The 16,635-nt window shown below is 43.0% G+C and overlaps 1 protein-coding gene across 3 annotated transcripts in view; it reads left to right on the forward strand.

Moving 5' to 3' along the window:
- rptor (regulatory associated protein of MTOR, complex 1) overlaps window positions 1–16,635 on the forward strand; it is a 432,389-nt gene that overhangs the window by 289,471 nt on the left and 126,283 nt on the right. For all 3 annotated transcript variants that reach the window (XM_085963808.1, XM_085963809.1, XM_085963810.1), the window contains one exon: window positions 14,026–14,144. In XM_085963808.1, coding sequence (XP_085819934.1) covers window positions 14,026–14,144 — 119 coding nt within the window. The remainder of the gene's footprint in view (window positions 1–14,025; window positions 14,145–16,635) is intronic.

Here is a 16,635-nt window from a genome sequence, read left to right on the forward strand (position 1 = left end):
GGGAGTGAATGTTGAAGGTGGTGGATGGAGTGCCAATCAAGCGGGCTGCTTTATCCTGAATGGTGTCGAGCTTCTTGAGTATTGTTGGAGCTGCACTCATCCAGGCAAGTGGAGAGTATTCCATCACACTCCTGACTTGTGCCTTGTAGATGCTGGAAAGGCTTTGGGAAGTCAGGAGGTGAGACACTCGCCGCAGAATTCCCAGCCTCTGGCCTGCTCTTGTAGCCACAGTATTTATATGGCTGGTCCAGTTCAGTTTCTGATCAATGGTAACCCCCAGGATGTTGATAGTGGGGTTACTGACCCTTCTGCTGCTGGAAACAGTTATGTTGTTGCTTTTAATTTGGTTCTAGTCTCATAATTAGCTATGTCAGTTGCTAGGTAACCTTTTTGTCTTTTTAAATTATTAAGTGCGGAGAGGTTTTAGTAGTTTTTTCACACCAGTTCTGTTTTGCTTGAGTTACTTGAGGATGCGGCCTGCCTGTTATCTTGCAGGGGAATTTGCCATTCTGTCCTCCTTTGACAATCAGTCGTATTGGTTTAGTGACAAATTTTGGTGGGCTTTCACCACAGATACTGGGTCTATTTTCAGTTGATGGGGCAGAATATCAACTGGAAGTGTTGGAAGGCCATCCATATTCCCTGCCGGTATCCTCTATCTCTGATGTCCTAGTGTGTCTGATTCTCTCTGTCTTTCTTCTGCCTCTTTAAGGGCCAGACGGGTTGCACTAGCAATGTGGGATTCGAGACCCCCAATAACTAGTTACCGAGTTGAAGTCTTGAGAAGGGTTTTCAGAGAAAACACCTCATCTGATACTGCAACTGATATTTAAGACTTGTTAATGTGATAAGGTTCTGTTTAAGACCAATGGTGGAAGATGCAGTGAAAGCACTACTAACCTGTTGCAGTCAAAGACTTGCTCAATACCTCACAGCCCGTCATGGCTTCAGAGAGCTTGTTAACCACCACACTGTACTGGTAAAGTGTCCATTGCCAAAGAATTAACCTGACAAATTGCCTGGTCCCGCATTGAAAATAAGGTTTTTAACCAGGCAGTAGTCAGTTCTGACGATATTTCAATGGAAGGTGTAATACAGATTCCTGGCAAGAGCTGAAGGAGCTTGCAGGAGTCAGAGCTTTTTAGTATTTCATTTGTTAGCAGTGAGCTCTCTTCGATCGCTTGGAAGCTATACAATGTGGAAAGACTGCAAAATTGATGTTCCTGGATGTCTGTCTCTGGAAAGGCCAAGTGGCAAGATATGCAACTTCTGAATCTGGCTACTGCCATTCATTGATGTTGAAGTGACCCAAGAACTTGGCATGGAAAATAAACTACTTTGAAGTCTCTAAGTTTTGATGTCAAGCACTGCAAAACAGAACTGTCTGCAGTCGGCTTCACTTGAAAGTAGCCTCGTGCCAATGGATGTCTATTCCTACTGACACTGCCGACCTCTGTACTTCAACACTAGCCTTGGTAAAAAGCAACTGTGTACTTTGATACCCAGTTGGATTATTGAAGAGGATCCTCTGCACTTGAAGAGAAGAATTAACAATGTGTTAGGCCTTACTCATGGAGAGCCACGGAAATTTCCATTTGTGTATATAATGACTCTGGTGCAACAACTCGACAGTTTCAGTATTGCTGTGACTCCATGAGCCTTTGTTCTTGGTCTGAATTTATTCATTCTTGCTCCTCCTTCCCTCCCTTCTCCTCCTCCCTCTCCAATATGGAGGCGGTTGTATGAAAAGGTGATTCTCTTATTCTTACAGAACTCCGCATACTCTTTTCAAGAATATCTACACTTTAGAGGTAAAGAGGCTGTTTCTATCTCAAGCTATCTGAAAGCTTTACTGAGGCCAAGGAAACCGGTTTTGTTACTTTAGTTTCCTCAAGAAGATGGAGGTTTGCTGACCCATCCTGAACCTAAGCAGTTGGAAGAGTTTTATTCACAAGAAGTTGGGCAATTGTGTTCATTTAGCCATAATATTGGGAAAAAGCTGTTGACCTCAGACATGTACTTTCACATATGGATGAGAATTTCAGTTACAAGATACTTGATGGTCAGTTCTAAGTGAATGAACTATTGGTAGAAAACCTCAGTGTTCCCCTAACTCGGTAAATGCAGAGAAAGTTGTGGTACTAAGCCACATGGACTTGGTCCTCACTGAGTTACCTAATCTCAGCTGGGACAACAGTTCAGGTGATGCCGTTTGCCTCAGCAGCCCGAGCCATAGAATGGTTACAGCACGGAAGGCGGCCATTCGGCCCGTTGAGCTCGTGCCAGCTCTCTGCAAGAGCACTTCAGCTAGTCCTACTCCCCTGCCCTTTCCCCATAGCCCGCAAATTTCTTTCCTTCAGATATTTATCCAATTCCCTTTTGAAAGCCGTGATTGAATCTGCCCCCACCACCCTTTCAGGCAGTACATTCGAGATCTTAACGACTCGCTGCGTAAAAAAGTTTTTCCTCATGTCGCCTTTGGTTCTTTTGCCAATCACCTTAAATCTGTGTCCTTTGGTTCTCGGCCCTTCTGCCAATGGGAATAGTTTCCCTCTATCTACTCTGTCCAGACCCCTCATGATTTTGAACACCTCTATCAAATCTCCTCTCAATCTTCTCTGCTCTAAGGAGAACAACCCCAGCTTCTCCAGTCTATCCACGTAACTGAAGTCCCTCATCCCTGGAATCATTCTTGTAAATCTTTTCTGCACCCTCTCTAAGGCCTTCACATCCTTCCTAAAGTGCGGTGCCCAGAATTGAACACACTACTCCAGTTGCGGCTGAACCAATGTTTTATGCAGGTTCATCATAATTTCCACTTTTGTACTCTATACCTCTATTCATGAAGCCCAGGATCCCGTAAGCTTTGTTAACTGCTTTCTCAACCTGTCCTGCCACCTTCAACGATTTCTGCACGTATACCCCCAGATCTGTCTGTTCATGCACCCCCTTTAGGATTGTACCCTTTAGTTTGTATTTCCTCTCCTCGTTCTTTCTACCAAAATGTATCACTTCACACTTTTCTGCGTTAAATTTCATCTGCCACATGTCCACCCATTCTACCAGCCTGTCTGTCCTCTTGAAGTCTATCACTCTCCTCCTCACTGTTCACTATACTTCCAAGCATTGTGAAGGGAGAAAATCGGCAAGGGACCCATTTCTGATCACTACCCTGATCCCTGCTCAGAAGTTTGTGTTTGTGGACATTGGTGAGGGCAGTATCGGGCTTTCCTGTGACCGTGTCCACTGTGGGAAAGCCTGCAAGTGCTCACTCTCTGTTCAAAAAGAATGTCTGGTGATTTTGGCAAGCAATAGATGACTGCCCACACTCCCAAATTATACCTGGAATTCAGCACTGATCCTCTATTTGTTAGTATACTCCATAAGGTACCTTTTTTCATTTGTGAAGGAGAGCTTTCATTACATCCGGGTGAGTTGAACTATGTGCAGCGCCCTTAGAAATGAAAAATAGGTGTGGGACATCATAGATGCAAGTTTATGTTATGTTGGAGATGCAAGGTTCTGTGAAAACCGACATTCTCTGACATAAGAACGTAAAGTTTACAAGGGCATAACATTAAAAAAAACCCGAATGTCCTTTGTCTCTATTATGTAAACATTACATTATTGAACAGAAATACTTCATTTTTACATTATGTAAGTCTTCTAAATATTCAATTGGTACTCCATGGGAAATCTTCTTAAAAACTGTTTAATTCGTCATTTTGACAATCTTTCACATTTAACAAGCCAGTCTTCCTATAAATAAGATGTTTTTGCTAAATATTCATATGCAGGGCAGTAAGCTGCTTTCTCCCTACTCAGTACAATGATGAATCTAATTGCTTTTCCCACCGACTGAAGAAAGTTGATATATTAATGATAACGTATATATGATTGATTGACAGGTAGTTGGACATGGGTTGGTATTTCAGAAATTCTGCTGTGAACTGCATTACTCTGTTCTAATTGATTTCTGTGACATTGCAATGGTAACAGTTGTGTAACTGCTTATTGATTCCCCAGCCACCTTGCAATATGCCAAAAATTAGTGCGTTCTGCAGGTTAGACGTTATCTCAGAAGTTGCAGGTTCCAAATTAAAGCCAGAGACGGGTATGGTCCATTGCGCTCTTCAGTGTCTCTGCAGTGACCACCGATAGAAAGTCACGCACCGTCAGGTCAAACTCTCTTTCAACTTGACCAATCCTGGCATGGCAGGATTGGCTTTTTACAGCTATGGGTACACAAGCCACATGATGGAAAAAAGCAAGATTTTTGTTCTAAAGCGATACAAGATTGCTTTGTTTTTGAGCTGTTGTGTGCATTCCAGATGAATTTGAACCAGCAAGTGCACCGAATGTGACATTTGTAGCATGCGTTGAAGGCTTGGAGAGCTTTCGAGTCAGTTTTCAGAGAGTTACAACTCTGAACTCTTGGTAGATTCGCAATGATATCCAGATGCAATGCTTCTCCATTGGAAGCATTAAAAGTTATGTTCAGTCAACCCAGGCCACTCTTACGAACCTTATACAACTCAGCGTTATTGGCAAAGGTCAATTAATGCATGTTGTTCCGAGCCATTAAGATCAGCCCTAGTCTCTGCGGCCTCAGCCAAAACAACTGCGGCCACAGCAATTGGTCTCTGTCCCTGGGCTGAGGAGGGAATAAAATAAGCTATGAATTTCACTCATAGTTATCTGACCACTTCCAGAAAAGTTGAGCATGTGTAGATGCTAGGTCAGGATCAGGTCAGATGTCGGCTGTCTCACATAAAGCACAATTTTTTTTGCAGCGAAGGGAGTCACTTGCTGTGCACTTTAAACGATTACATCCGAAGTACTGTGTATAATTCTGGTCATTGTACTTGCAACAAGGATATCCAGGTTTTAGAGGCAGTGCAAAAAAGAGTGACCAAACTGGTACAGTACTTGCTTTAAAACACGGGAGCTAAAAGGAGAGGCTGAAGAATCTGGGATTGTTTACAGTGAACAAGGGAAGACACAGGAGAGAGATTTTTCTAGTAATTAAAATGCTTAAAGGAATAGATAAATTGAACCCTGATCATATGCCCCTTTAAGTGTGCTTAGTTCAAACTGTTCCCGTACACCTTTTTTTCCCCTCAAGAATCTGGTATGGAAATTTGGCAATTCTTTTGGAATAATGTGATCTTATGTCAGGTTACACAGATAATTGAATCCTGAAGGAATGGGTGAGTTTGTCCACCCATTGAGGGTGTTGGCCACACTATTGTGAATTATTTCTTGCTGATCACTCTATCTCTGAGTTGTGCCTGGTTGGACCTGGATATGTTCTGCTGTGATTTTCGCCACTCACTCTACTCTCTCTCCCTTCTCCCTTCCTTATCTAGTTTTATGAAGCGTATTGTCCTATCTGTAAAAGTTATGATGGCCCGTATTTTCGGATCTCTATGGGTGTGTACGAGTAGGGACATCGGAAATGCCGGTTTCAGGCATGCGAAGCGCCCTGCGCTGAAAACCAGCATTTCCGATCTGTCAAGAATGCTCTTGACCGATCCTCCGCCTGCCCTGGAGAAGGGCCTCTGCGGGTGGGGAGTTCCGCTTTCTGCAGAACTTCCGCCCGCAGAAAACCCTTAGAAATCTTATGCCTGGTAAAAGCAAGCGTAAGGCCTGCTTTTACCAGCATAAGAGTTTAAAAAAAGTTTTAAATTAAAAAAAAAATTCACTCATTTATAATTTTAAAATACTTTTTAAAAAGGTAGTTATTTTTAGCCCCGTAAAAAACCTTAATTTTTTGCAAAAAATAAAATTTTTGTTCATAATATTTAGTTTATTTTAATTTCAACTAATTTTAAAAAGGTGTTTTTAAAAATTTATTTAAAGTTTTACAGTGTTTTTGGGGTGATCTCCATTCATATATTTGACAGGTCTATCTGTCAAGTGTATGAAGGGAGATTCCCTTCTTTGATTGGCTGGCTCCCCATGGCCCACGTGATCCCAGAGACGTTTGCGCACCACATGCGCCTCTGGGATACGTGAGCCCTGCACACTTGGAGTTGGAGAGGCCCAGCATCGGAACTATACGCACCTCGGGAGCAGTCAGGTAAGTGCTTGGATTTTTTTCCAGATCGGAGGCCTCCGCACGCGGGTAGCCTCCGATCGGAAAATACGGCCCAATGTAATTTTAACTCATTTTTAAAACTTGATTTAAAAAAAAAAACAAAAAAAACGTAATTAATGTTTTAGTGTCTTTTTTCAGTGATTCCCCATTCATACTTTTGACAGTTCTGTTTGTCAAAAGTATGAAGGGGGGATTCCCTTCTTTCATTGGCTCGCCTGGCCCACGTGATCCCAGGGACGCTTGCGAACCGCATGCGCCCCTGGGATACATGGGCCCTGCGCATTTCGACTGGAGAGGCCCAGGAGCGGAAGTGTCCGGACCTCGAGAGCCCTCTGGTAAGTTTGTGGATTTTTTTCCCGATAGGCATCCGCACACAGGAAGCCTCCTATCGGAAATTACGGGCCATTATCTCAAGTGCCTTATAATGCTGGAGACACATCCAAGGCTCACTAAGCTCCTAAGGGTTTCTTCTCGCTTGTGATTCATACATTAGCCTACAATAATTGTTCCAAATTACACCTGAGGCAGGCTTTAGTTGGTATACTGTACTAACCGATTCTGCCAGCAGCTAGATTTATTCCAGCTAAGTGTTCTCAAGTAGTTTCAACTTCATATCTCTAACTTTTAATCGCTTCTCAGAAGTTGTAATTTCATGCAGAAGATTGCCTTGTCCTCAACGCTCTGATCAAACACTCAATATTTTCAGATTACAAAATGTCACTTTTCAACAGCCCGCATATTATCTTCAGAAGCTTTTGTTGATGGCGGAGCATTGGTAAGCACTCTCCCAACAGATAATGGGCAAAGGCTTTGCAGATTCTTATTAAAGATGAATTACAGTGCCAAGTCCATAAAGTATTACTCTTTAATCAATTTTAAAGATGTGCTAAAGTTGCACACACACATTTATTTTGTCCCTGTGATTATAAATAGTGACTAACCAGAACTCAGAATTTGTCTTTATCCAACATACACAACTATCTAAACATATTGGTTATTCCTCAAAATTGTATCTTTTCTGAAGAAAATGTAATTTATGTTTTGTCTTATAGTTAAAAAGGACACTAACTTGGCTGTCTTCCCAATACTCTGACATTCTCACATCCACAGGCTTATAAATTTGATTATACCTGCTAATACATTTTTTTTGATTCATTGCAAAATCTCTGGATTTCCCCTTCCCCTAAACCTTTTGCACAGAAAATTCTGGCAATGGTGGCATTCAACACAATCACCTATCCACTGCGTTGTTGTTTAGTTTGATTTCCTGGGTTTACTGAGCTCAACTTCTTGATTGTTCATTGATTTGCTCCTTAGACTTTTTTTTAAATTTATTAGTTCGTGGGATGTGGGCATTGCTGGCCAGGCCAGCATTTATTGCCCATCCCTAATTGCCCTTGAGAAGGTGGTGGTGAGCTGCCGCCTTGAACCGCTGCAGTCCATGTGGTGAAGGTACTCCCACAGTGCTGACTTTGTCGTGGGGGTTTGGTACAGCTGAGTGGCTTGCTCGGCCATTTCAGAGGGCAGTTAAGAATCAACCACACTACTGTGGGTCTGATTTGCTCCTTAGACTGAGTGTGGTCGATCTTCCTGGAAATGGGCATAGAGCAGGCTTGATCCATGATTTAACCTGCTCTCTAGACTATGTAAATTCGCACCTTGCTGTCTCCATGATGTCCTGCCTTTCTCTTGTATTATTTGGATGTAAGCATTTACATTCACGTTATACTTTGTAATAGGGAGTTAGGAGGTAAATTAAAAAATAGGACCTCAAAGGTAGTAGTCTCAGGATTGCTACCAGTGCCACGTGCTAGTCAGAGTAGAAATAGAAGGATATTTCAGATGAATACGTGGCTAGAGGAATGCTGCAAGGGGGAGGGATTCAAATTCCTGGGACATTGGAACCGGTTCAGGGGGGAGGTGGGACCAGTACAAACTGGACGGTTTGCACCTGGGCGGGACCGGAACTGATGTCCTAGCGGGAGTGTTTGCTAGTGCTGTTGAGGAGGGTTTAAACTAAAATGGCAGGGGGTTGGGAACCTGTGCAAGGAGACAGCAGAAAGGGAAGCAAGGATAGAAGCAAAAGACAGGAAGGAGAAAAGCAAAAGTGGAAGGCAGAGAAATCAAGGGTGTAAATCAAACAGGGCCACAGTAAATAAGAATTCTAAAAGGTCTAAGAGTGCTAAAAAAAAAAACAAGCCTGAAGGCTTTGTGTCTTAATGCGAGGAGTATTCGTAATAAGGTGGATGAATTAGCTGCGCAAATAGATGTAAACGGATATGATATAATTGGGATTACGGAGACATGGCTCCAGGGTGACCAAGGCTGGGAATTCAATATTCAGGAAAGACGGGCAAAAAGGAAAAGGAGGTGGGGTAGCATTGCTGGTTAAAGAGGAGATTAACACAATAGTAAGGAAGGATATTAGCTCTGATGATGTGGAATCTGTATGAGTAGAGCGGAGAAATACCAAGGGGCAGAAAACGCTAGTGACAATTGTATACAGCCCCCCAAACAGTAATGCTGAGGTTGGGGATGGCATTAAATGGGAAATTAGAGATGCGTGCAATAAGGGCACAGCAGTTATCATGGGTGACTTTAATCTACATATAGATTGGGCTAACTAAATTAGTAACAATACTGTGGAGGAGGAATTCCTGGAGTGTATACGGGATGGTTTCCTGGACCAATATGTCGAGGAACCAACTAGAGATCAGGCCATCTTAGACTGGGTATTATGCAATGAGAAAGGACTAATTAGCAATCTTGTTGTGCGAGGCCCCTTGGGTAGGAGCGATCATAATAAGATCGAATTCTTCATTAAGATGGAGAGTGAAGTAGTTGACTCAGACTAGGGTCCTGAATTTAAATAAAGGAAACTACGATGGTATGAGGCACGAGTTGGCTAGGATGGATTGGGGAACGTTACTTAAAGGGTTGACATAGAAACATAGAAGATAGGAGCAGGAGTAGGCCATTCGGCCCCTCGAGCCTGCTCTGCCATTCAATGCGATCATGGCTGATCATCCAAATTCAGTACCCTGTCCCTGCTTTCTCCCCATACCCCTTGATCCCTTTAGCCCTAAGAATTATATCCAACTCCTTCTTGAATATATTTAATGAATTGGCCTCTACTGCCTTCTGTGGTAGAGAATTCCACAGGTTCACCACTCTCTGGGTGAAGAAATTCCTCCTCATCTCTGTCCTAAATGGCTTACCCGTTATCCTTAGACTGTGACCCCTGGTTCTGGATTCCCCGACCATCGGGAACACCCTTCCTGCATCTAGTTTGTCCAGTCCTGTCAGAATTTTATAAGTTTCAATGAGATCCCCTCTCATTCTTCTAAACTCCAGCGAGCATAAGCCCAATCGACCCAATCTCTCCTCATACGTCATTCCTGCCATCCCAGGTATCAGCCTGGTGAATCTTCGCTGAACTCCTTCCATGGCAAGAACATCCTTCCTCAGATAAGGCGACCAAAACTGCACACAATACTCAAGATGTGGTCTCACCAAGGCCCTGTACAACTGCAGCAAGACATCCTTGTTCCTGTACTCAAACCCTCTCGCTACGAAGGCCAACATACCATTTGCCTTCTTGACCACCTGCTGCACCTGCATGCTTACCTTCAGCGACTGGTGCACAAGGACACCCAGGTCTCGTTGCACTTCCCCTTCTCCCAATCTATTGCCATTCAGATAATCTGCCTTCCTGTTTTTGCCACCAAAGTGGATAACCTCACATTTATTCACGTTATATTGCATCGGCCATGCTTCTGCCCAATCACCCAACCTGTCCAAATCATCCTGGACGGTGGATAGGCAATGGCAAACATTTAAAGATCGCATGGATGAACTAAATTTGTTCATCCCTGTTTGGCATAAAAATAAAACAAAGAAGGTGAGTCATCTGTGGCTAACAAGGGAAATTAGGGTTAGCATAAGATCCAAGGAGAGGACATATAATTTGGCCAGAAAAAGCAGCAAACCTGAGGATTGGGAGCAGTTTAGGATTCAGCAAAGGAGGACAAAGGGATTAATCAAGTGGGGGAAAATAGAATATGAGAGTAAGCTTTCAGGGAACATAAAAACTGACTGTAAAAGCTTCTATAGATATGTGAAGAGAAAAAGATTGGTGAAGTCAAGTGTAGGTCCCTTGCAGTCAGAATCGGGAATTTATAATGGGGAACAAAGAAATGGCTGACCAATTAAATACATACTTTGGTTCTGTCTTCACAAAGGACACACATAATCTCCCAGAGATGTCAGGGAACATAGGGTCTAATGAGAGGGAGGAATTGAATGAAATCAGTACTTGTAGGGAAATGGTGTTAGGGAAATTGACGGGATTGAAGGCCGATAAATCCCCAGGGCCTGATAATCTACATCCTAGGGTACTTAAGGAAGTGCCCCTAGAAATAGTAGATGCATTGCTGGTCATCTTCCAAAATTCTATGGACTCTGGAACAGTTCCCATGGATTGGAGGATAGCTAATGTAACCCCACTATTTAAAAAGGGTGGTAGAGAGAAAAACGGGGAATTATAGACCGGTAAGCCTGACATCAGTAGTGGGGAAAATGCTAGAGTCCATTATAAAAGCTGTAATAGCAGAGCACTTGGAAAACTGTGACAGGATCGGACAAAGTCAACATGGATTTACAAAAGGTAAATCATGCTTGACTAATCTACTGGAATTTTTTGAGGATGTAACTGGTAGAATAGATAAGGGAGAACCAGTGGATGTGGTGTGTTTGGACTTTCAGAAGTCTTTCGATAAGGTCCCGCATAAGAGATTAGCATGTAAAGTTAAAGCACATGGGATTGGGGGTATGGTACTGTCTTGGGTAGAGAACTGGTTGGCAGACAGGAAGCAAAGAGCTGGAATAAACGGGTCTTTTTCCGAGTGGCAAGCAGTGACTAGTTGGGTACCGCAGGGATCGGTGCTAGGACCCCAGCTATTCACTGTATATAAATGATCTAGACGAGGGAACTAGAATATCTCCAAGTTTGCAGATGACGCAAAGCTGGGTGGGCGTGTGTGCTGTGAGGAGAAACTCCAGTACGATTTGGACAGGTTGGGTGATTGGCCAGATGCATGGCAAATGCAGTATAATGTGGATAAATGCGAGGTTATCCACTTTGGTGGCAAAAACAGGAAGGCAGATTATTATCTGAACGGCAATAGATTGGGAAAAGGGGAAGTGCAACGAGACCTGGGTGTCCTTGTGCACCAGTCACTGAAGGTAAGCATGCAGGTGCAACAGGCGGTTAAGAAGGCAAATGGTATGTTGGCCTTCATAGCGAGAGGATTACAGTACAGTAACAAGGATGTCTTGCTGCAGTTGTACAGGGCCTTGGTGAGACCACACCTTGAGTATTGTGTGCAGTTTTGGTCGCCTTATCTGAGGAAGGATGTTCTTGCCGTGGAGAGAGTGCAGCGGAGATTCACCAGACTGATACCTGGGGTGGCAGGAATGACGTATGAGGAGCGATTGGGTCGATTATATTCGCTAGAGTTTAGAAGAATGAGAGGGGATCTCATTGAAACTTATAAAATTCTAACAGGACTAGACCGACTAGATGCAGGAAGGATGTTCCGGATGGCAGGGGAGTCCAGAACCAGGGGTCACAGTCTAAGGATAAGGGGTAAGCCATTTAGGACAGAGATGAGGAGGAATTTCTTCACCCAGAGAGTGGTGAACCTGTGGAATTTTCTGCCACACAGGGCAGTTGAGGCCAATTCATTAAATATATTCAAGAAGGAGTTGGATATATTTCTTAAGGCTAAAGGGATCAAGGGATATGGGGAGAAAGCAGGGACAGGGTACTGAATTTGGATGATCAGCCATGACCTCATTGAATGGCGGAGCGGGCTCGAGGGGCCGAATGGCCTACTCCTCCTATCTTCTATGCAATGAAACTATCTGAACTATAAAAATGCTTGGAGGTATTTTATGGAATCTAACTTTACTGTCACTTATGCTACATTGAGGTTCCTTAATAAAAAGCGCCAGTGATTTGGTTTGGCATAACATAGAATCTTACAGCATAGAATGAGGCCATTCGGCCCATCGTGCTTGTGGTGGCTCTTTGAATTAGCCCTTCTCTCCGCATAGCCTGCACATTTTCCCTTTTCAAGTCTATATCCAATTTCCTTTTGTAAGCTTTTATTGAATCTGTATCCATCACGCTTTCAGGTAGTGCATTCCAGATCATAACTTGCTGTGTAAAAAAAAAAAAAAAAAGGTGCTCCTTATCTTCCCTCTGGTTCTTTTGCCAATTATCTTCAATCTTGTCCTCTGGTTACCGACTCACCTAGTGGAAACAGTTTATCCTTATTTACTCCATCAAAACGCTTCAGAATTTTGAACACCTCTATTAAATCTCCCCTTAGCCTTCTCTGCTCTTAAGAATGACAATCTCAGTTTATCTTGCCTCCCCATATAACTGAAGTTCCTCCTCCCTGGTATCACTCTGGTAAATCTCCTCTGCAACCCCTCCAAGGCCTCGACATCTTTCTAAAGTGTGATGCCCAGTATTGGACACACTATTCTAGCTGAGGTCTAACGAATGATTTATAAAGGTTTAGCATAACTTCCTTGCCTTTGTACTCCATGCCTCTGTTTATAAAACCACGGATCCCATATGCTTTTATAACAGCGCAATCAACTTGTCTTGCTACCTTTAAAGATTTGTGTTTCTGTTTCTGCGCCCCCATTAAAATTGTACCATTTAGTTTATATTCCCTTTCCTCATTCTCTGCATCACTTCACACTTCTCTGGCTTAAATTTCATCTGCCACATGTCTACCTATTTCACCAGTCTGTCTATTCTATGCCCTTTGGAAGACTGCTATTATCCCCATCACTGTTTACCCCCATTGTGCCCCCTATACCAATGTCCAGGTCATTAATATACATCCAAAAGAGCAGTGGCTCTCCTATCGACCCCTGAGGGACAACACTCTATACTTCCTTCCGATCTGAAAAACAGCCATTCACCACTACTCTCTGCTTTCTGTTTCTTAGCCAATTTCATATACATGCAACCGCTGCCCCTTTACTCCCAAGGGCTTCATCCCACAAATTATTGCACACAACACATTTCGTGTCATTTGCTGCCCAGGTGCTACAATTTTGCTTAAGAAGTCCCAAAGGCAGTGAAAATCTCTGAGCAATATGCTGCACCAAATCACTTTTCCTATGAATAGTGCAGTCTCTCAGGTAAGTATTAATTTTGGTAATTTTAGTCTTTAAGAGTTGACGAACTAATTTTCAATTGAATTTTAGTACCGGTTCCTAAACGGTTGTTTATTGGTGTGTAATTTTAATGTTTTCTATTCTACCTTGCTTTTAGTTGCTAAATTCTTTACTACACAAGCATTATTGCAGCTTCATTATCAATTGTTTACCTTCTGAATTATTTATGTATATCCTGCAGCATCAGTATAATTATGTGCTCTTAATGCTGTGAGTGATGTATTGGGTCAGAATCTATGTTACTGGGGTGGGAGAGAATTGGCTCCAAGCATTCAACTAATGAGTTCCATAAAAGTGTGGCATAAAAGTATTGGTGGTCTTTGTAGCACTCTGGTTCATTAATTACTTCACTGATGTATTTACTTGTGAAGTTCATCTCAGATTCTGGAGAAATTGGCTACGTTTCATGTATGCAGCATTTTAAAATAATTTGTAGAAATTCTGATGAGCAATACATTTGAGAATAAACGTCTTGGTTATTTAAGAGTTGAGAAGTCAAGCACTGGATACCAAACCATTACAAAAATAATTGCCAGTAGATGGGGGGGAAAAAGTGAGAAGTGCTAAATATCTCCAGTTTAATTTTTACCTGATGCATCAATGAGTGAATGAATGGTGAATTTGTTTCCACTGCTGAGCCAAAGAATTGCCTTTTCTTTTTAAAGGTGTCTCATTCAACAGTGTCTACACCCAGATTTGGCGTGTTCTGCTTCACCTGGCTGCAGATCCTTTCCCAGAGGTCTCCGACCTTGCTATGAAGGTGCTCAACAACACAGCTTACAAGGTATGGTGGACAGTGGTGGCATTCATTAAATATTGAGTATTCAAATACAATGACTATAAAAGTACCCTCTTCAGTTCCCTTTAAGTGTCAGCTTGGCTCAGTTGGTAGCACTCGCTCCTGAACCAGTAAATTAGGGGTTTAAGCCCCATTCCAGGAGTCGAGTACATAATCTAGACTGACATTTTAGTGCAGTACTGAGGAAGTGCTGCATTGTCTTTCACGAGATGTTGTATAGAGATCCCATCTGCCTGCTCTTTTGAGTCAGGTGGATGTAAAAAGATCCCATGACATTATTTGAAGAACAGCAGGGGATTCTCCTGTTGTCCTGTCCGACTTTCATCCCTCAACCAACACCACCAAAAAAATTAACTGGTCATTTATCTCATTGGATGTTTATGGGACCTTGCTGTGCACAACTTGGCTGCTTTATTTGCCTACATAAGTGACTGCCTTTCAAAAGTAATTTATTGTCTGTGAAATACTTTTGAGACCAGCGGTGTGCTACGTAAATACAAGGTTTTTCTTTCTGATGTACATTTTAGATACAACCAGACTACATGTTTCTGAAGTTCTGAGACTTGGCTTCTGTGTTGTGCCTCCCAGTGCAAAAGATATACATATGGTGCATATATATACATATCTGTATGTACATAAGTGTGTGTGTGTATATATTACAAATTTTAAAAATGCTTTAAAAATAATTTTTGCAAAATGCAGCTTGTTCTTATGACTCATTAAACAGTCGTGAGACTAGGTGTTTCTGACTTCCTCGGGAAAGATGCACTAAAACACATTACTGTTCTTAAAACTGAATATCCTCCCACGAGCTGTTCACTGGCGTTTTATAGTAACTGTCATTGCATGATTTTTCCTCCTTTAGCTGATCTAATCAAATGAATTTTGAGGCAAGAACAGAGGGCTTTGAATACACTTATAAGAAAAAGTTATATCTGTCTGGGGAGGGGGTGATGAAGAGAGAGAGAGAGAGAGGGGATAGGCTTCTGAAGAATATGGCAAGAATGCACCAGTGGATGTGTTAGTTCAGATGTGCCGTAGATACCACCTTGTGTTCAGTGGCATCAGTCACTCCTGTAAACAGTCTGAGAGCCTGCCTTGGGAGAGCCGGCTCTCACCGCCCGATATCAGCTTGTACGATAGCATAATCCAAGGATGTAACAATAACGTCCCCCTGTGATCGGTACTGGCTAGTTGTGCCTTTCACATGAATGCTTCTTCGATATCTCCTAAGGCAGATGGACCAAATACTTGGTGAGGCGAGATCTGAATCATCAAACTGCTTTATTTCACAGCATAGAGTGCCAATCATAATCAAAGCTCCTTATTCCACTCCGCTTTACTTAGCTTCCCATATATAAAGAAAACAATGAACTCATCGGGGATGGTGGCGCAGTGGTTATGTTACTGGACTAGTAATCCAGAGGCTTGGACTAATGTTCAAATCCCACCACGGCAGCTGGGCAATTTAAATTCAGTTAATTAAATAAATCTGGAATAAAAAGCTAGAATCAGTAATGATGACCGTGAAACTATCGGATTGTTGTAAAAAACCCATCTGGTTCACTAATGTCCTTTAGGGAAGGAAATCTGCTGTCCTTACCTGGTCTGGCCTATATGTGACTCCAGACCCACAGCAATATGGTTGACTATTAATTGGACTCTGAAATGGCCTCGCAAGCCACTCAGTTGTAAAAAATCCACTACGAATAAGAATAAAACCGTCGACCTCGACACTGGCTACAGACACGACAACAGCAGACCCAGCCCAGTCGACCCTGCAAAGTCCTCCTCTTGTGCCAAAATTGGGAGAGCTGTCCCATAGACTAGTCAAGCAACAGCCTGACATAGTCATACTCACAGAATCATACCTTTCATGTCCCAAACTCCTCCATCACCATCTCTGGGTATGTCCTGTCCCACCGGCAGGACAGACCCACCAGGGGTGGTGGCACAGTGGTATACAGTCGGGAAGGCGTGGCCCTGGGAGTCCTCAACATTGACGCCAGACCCCATGAAGTCTCATGGCTTCAGGTCAAGCATGGGCAAGGAAACCGCCTGCTGATTACCACCTACTGCCCTCCCTCAGCTGATGAATCAGCACTCCTCCATGTTGAACACCACTTGGAAGAAGCACTGAGAGTAGCAAGGGCACAGAATGTACTCTGGGTGGGGGACTTCAATGTCTATCACCAAGAGTGGCTCGGTAGCACCACTACTGACCGAGCTGGCCGAGTCCTGAAGGACATAGTTGCCAGACTGGGTCTGCGACAGGTGGTGAGAGAACCAACACGGGGGAAAAAACCTACTTGACCTCGTCCTCACCAATCTACCTGTCGCAGATGCATCTGTGACCACCGCACAGTCATTGTGGAGACGAAGTACCGTCTCTACACTGAGGACACCCGCCATCGTGTTGTGTGGCACGACCACCGTGCTAAATGGGATAGATTCAGAACAGATCTAGCAGCTCAAA

This window comes from Somniosus microcephalus, chromosome 21 (assembly GCF_052327205.1).
Source record: "Somniosus microcephalus isolate GS21.2 chromosome 21, FLI_Smic_1.0, whole genome shotgun sequence".
In the NCBI taxonomy this organism is placed as follows: domain Eukaryota; kingdom Metazoa; phylum Chordata; class Chondrichthyes; order Squaliformes; family Somniosidae; genus Somniosus; species Somniosus microcephalus.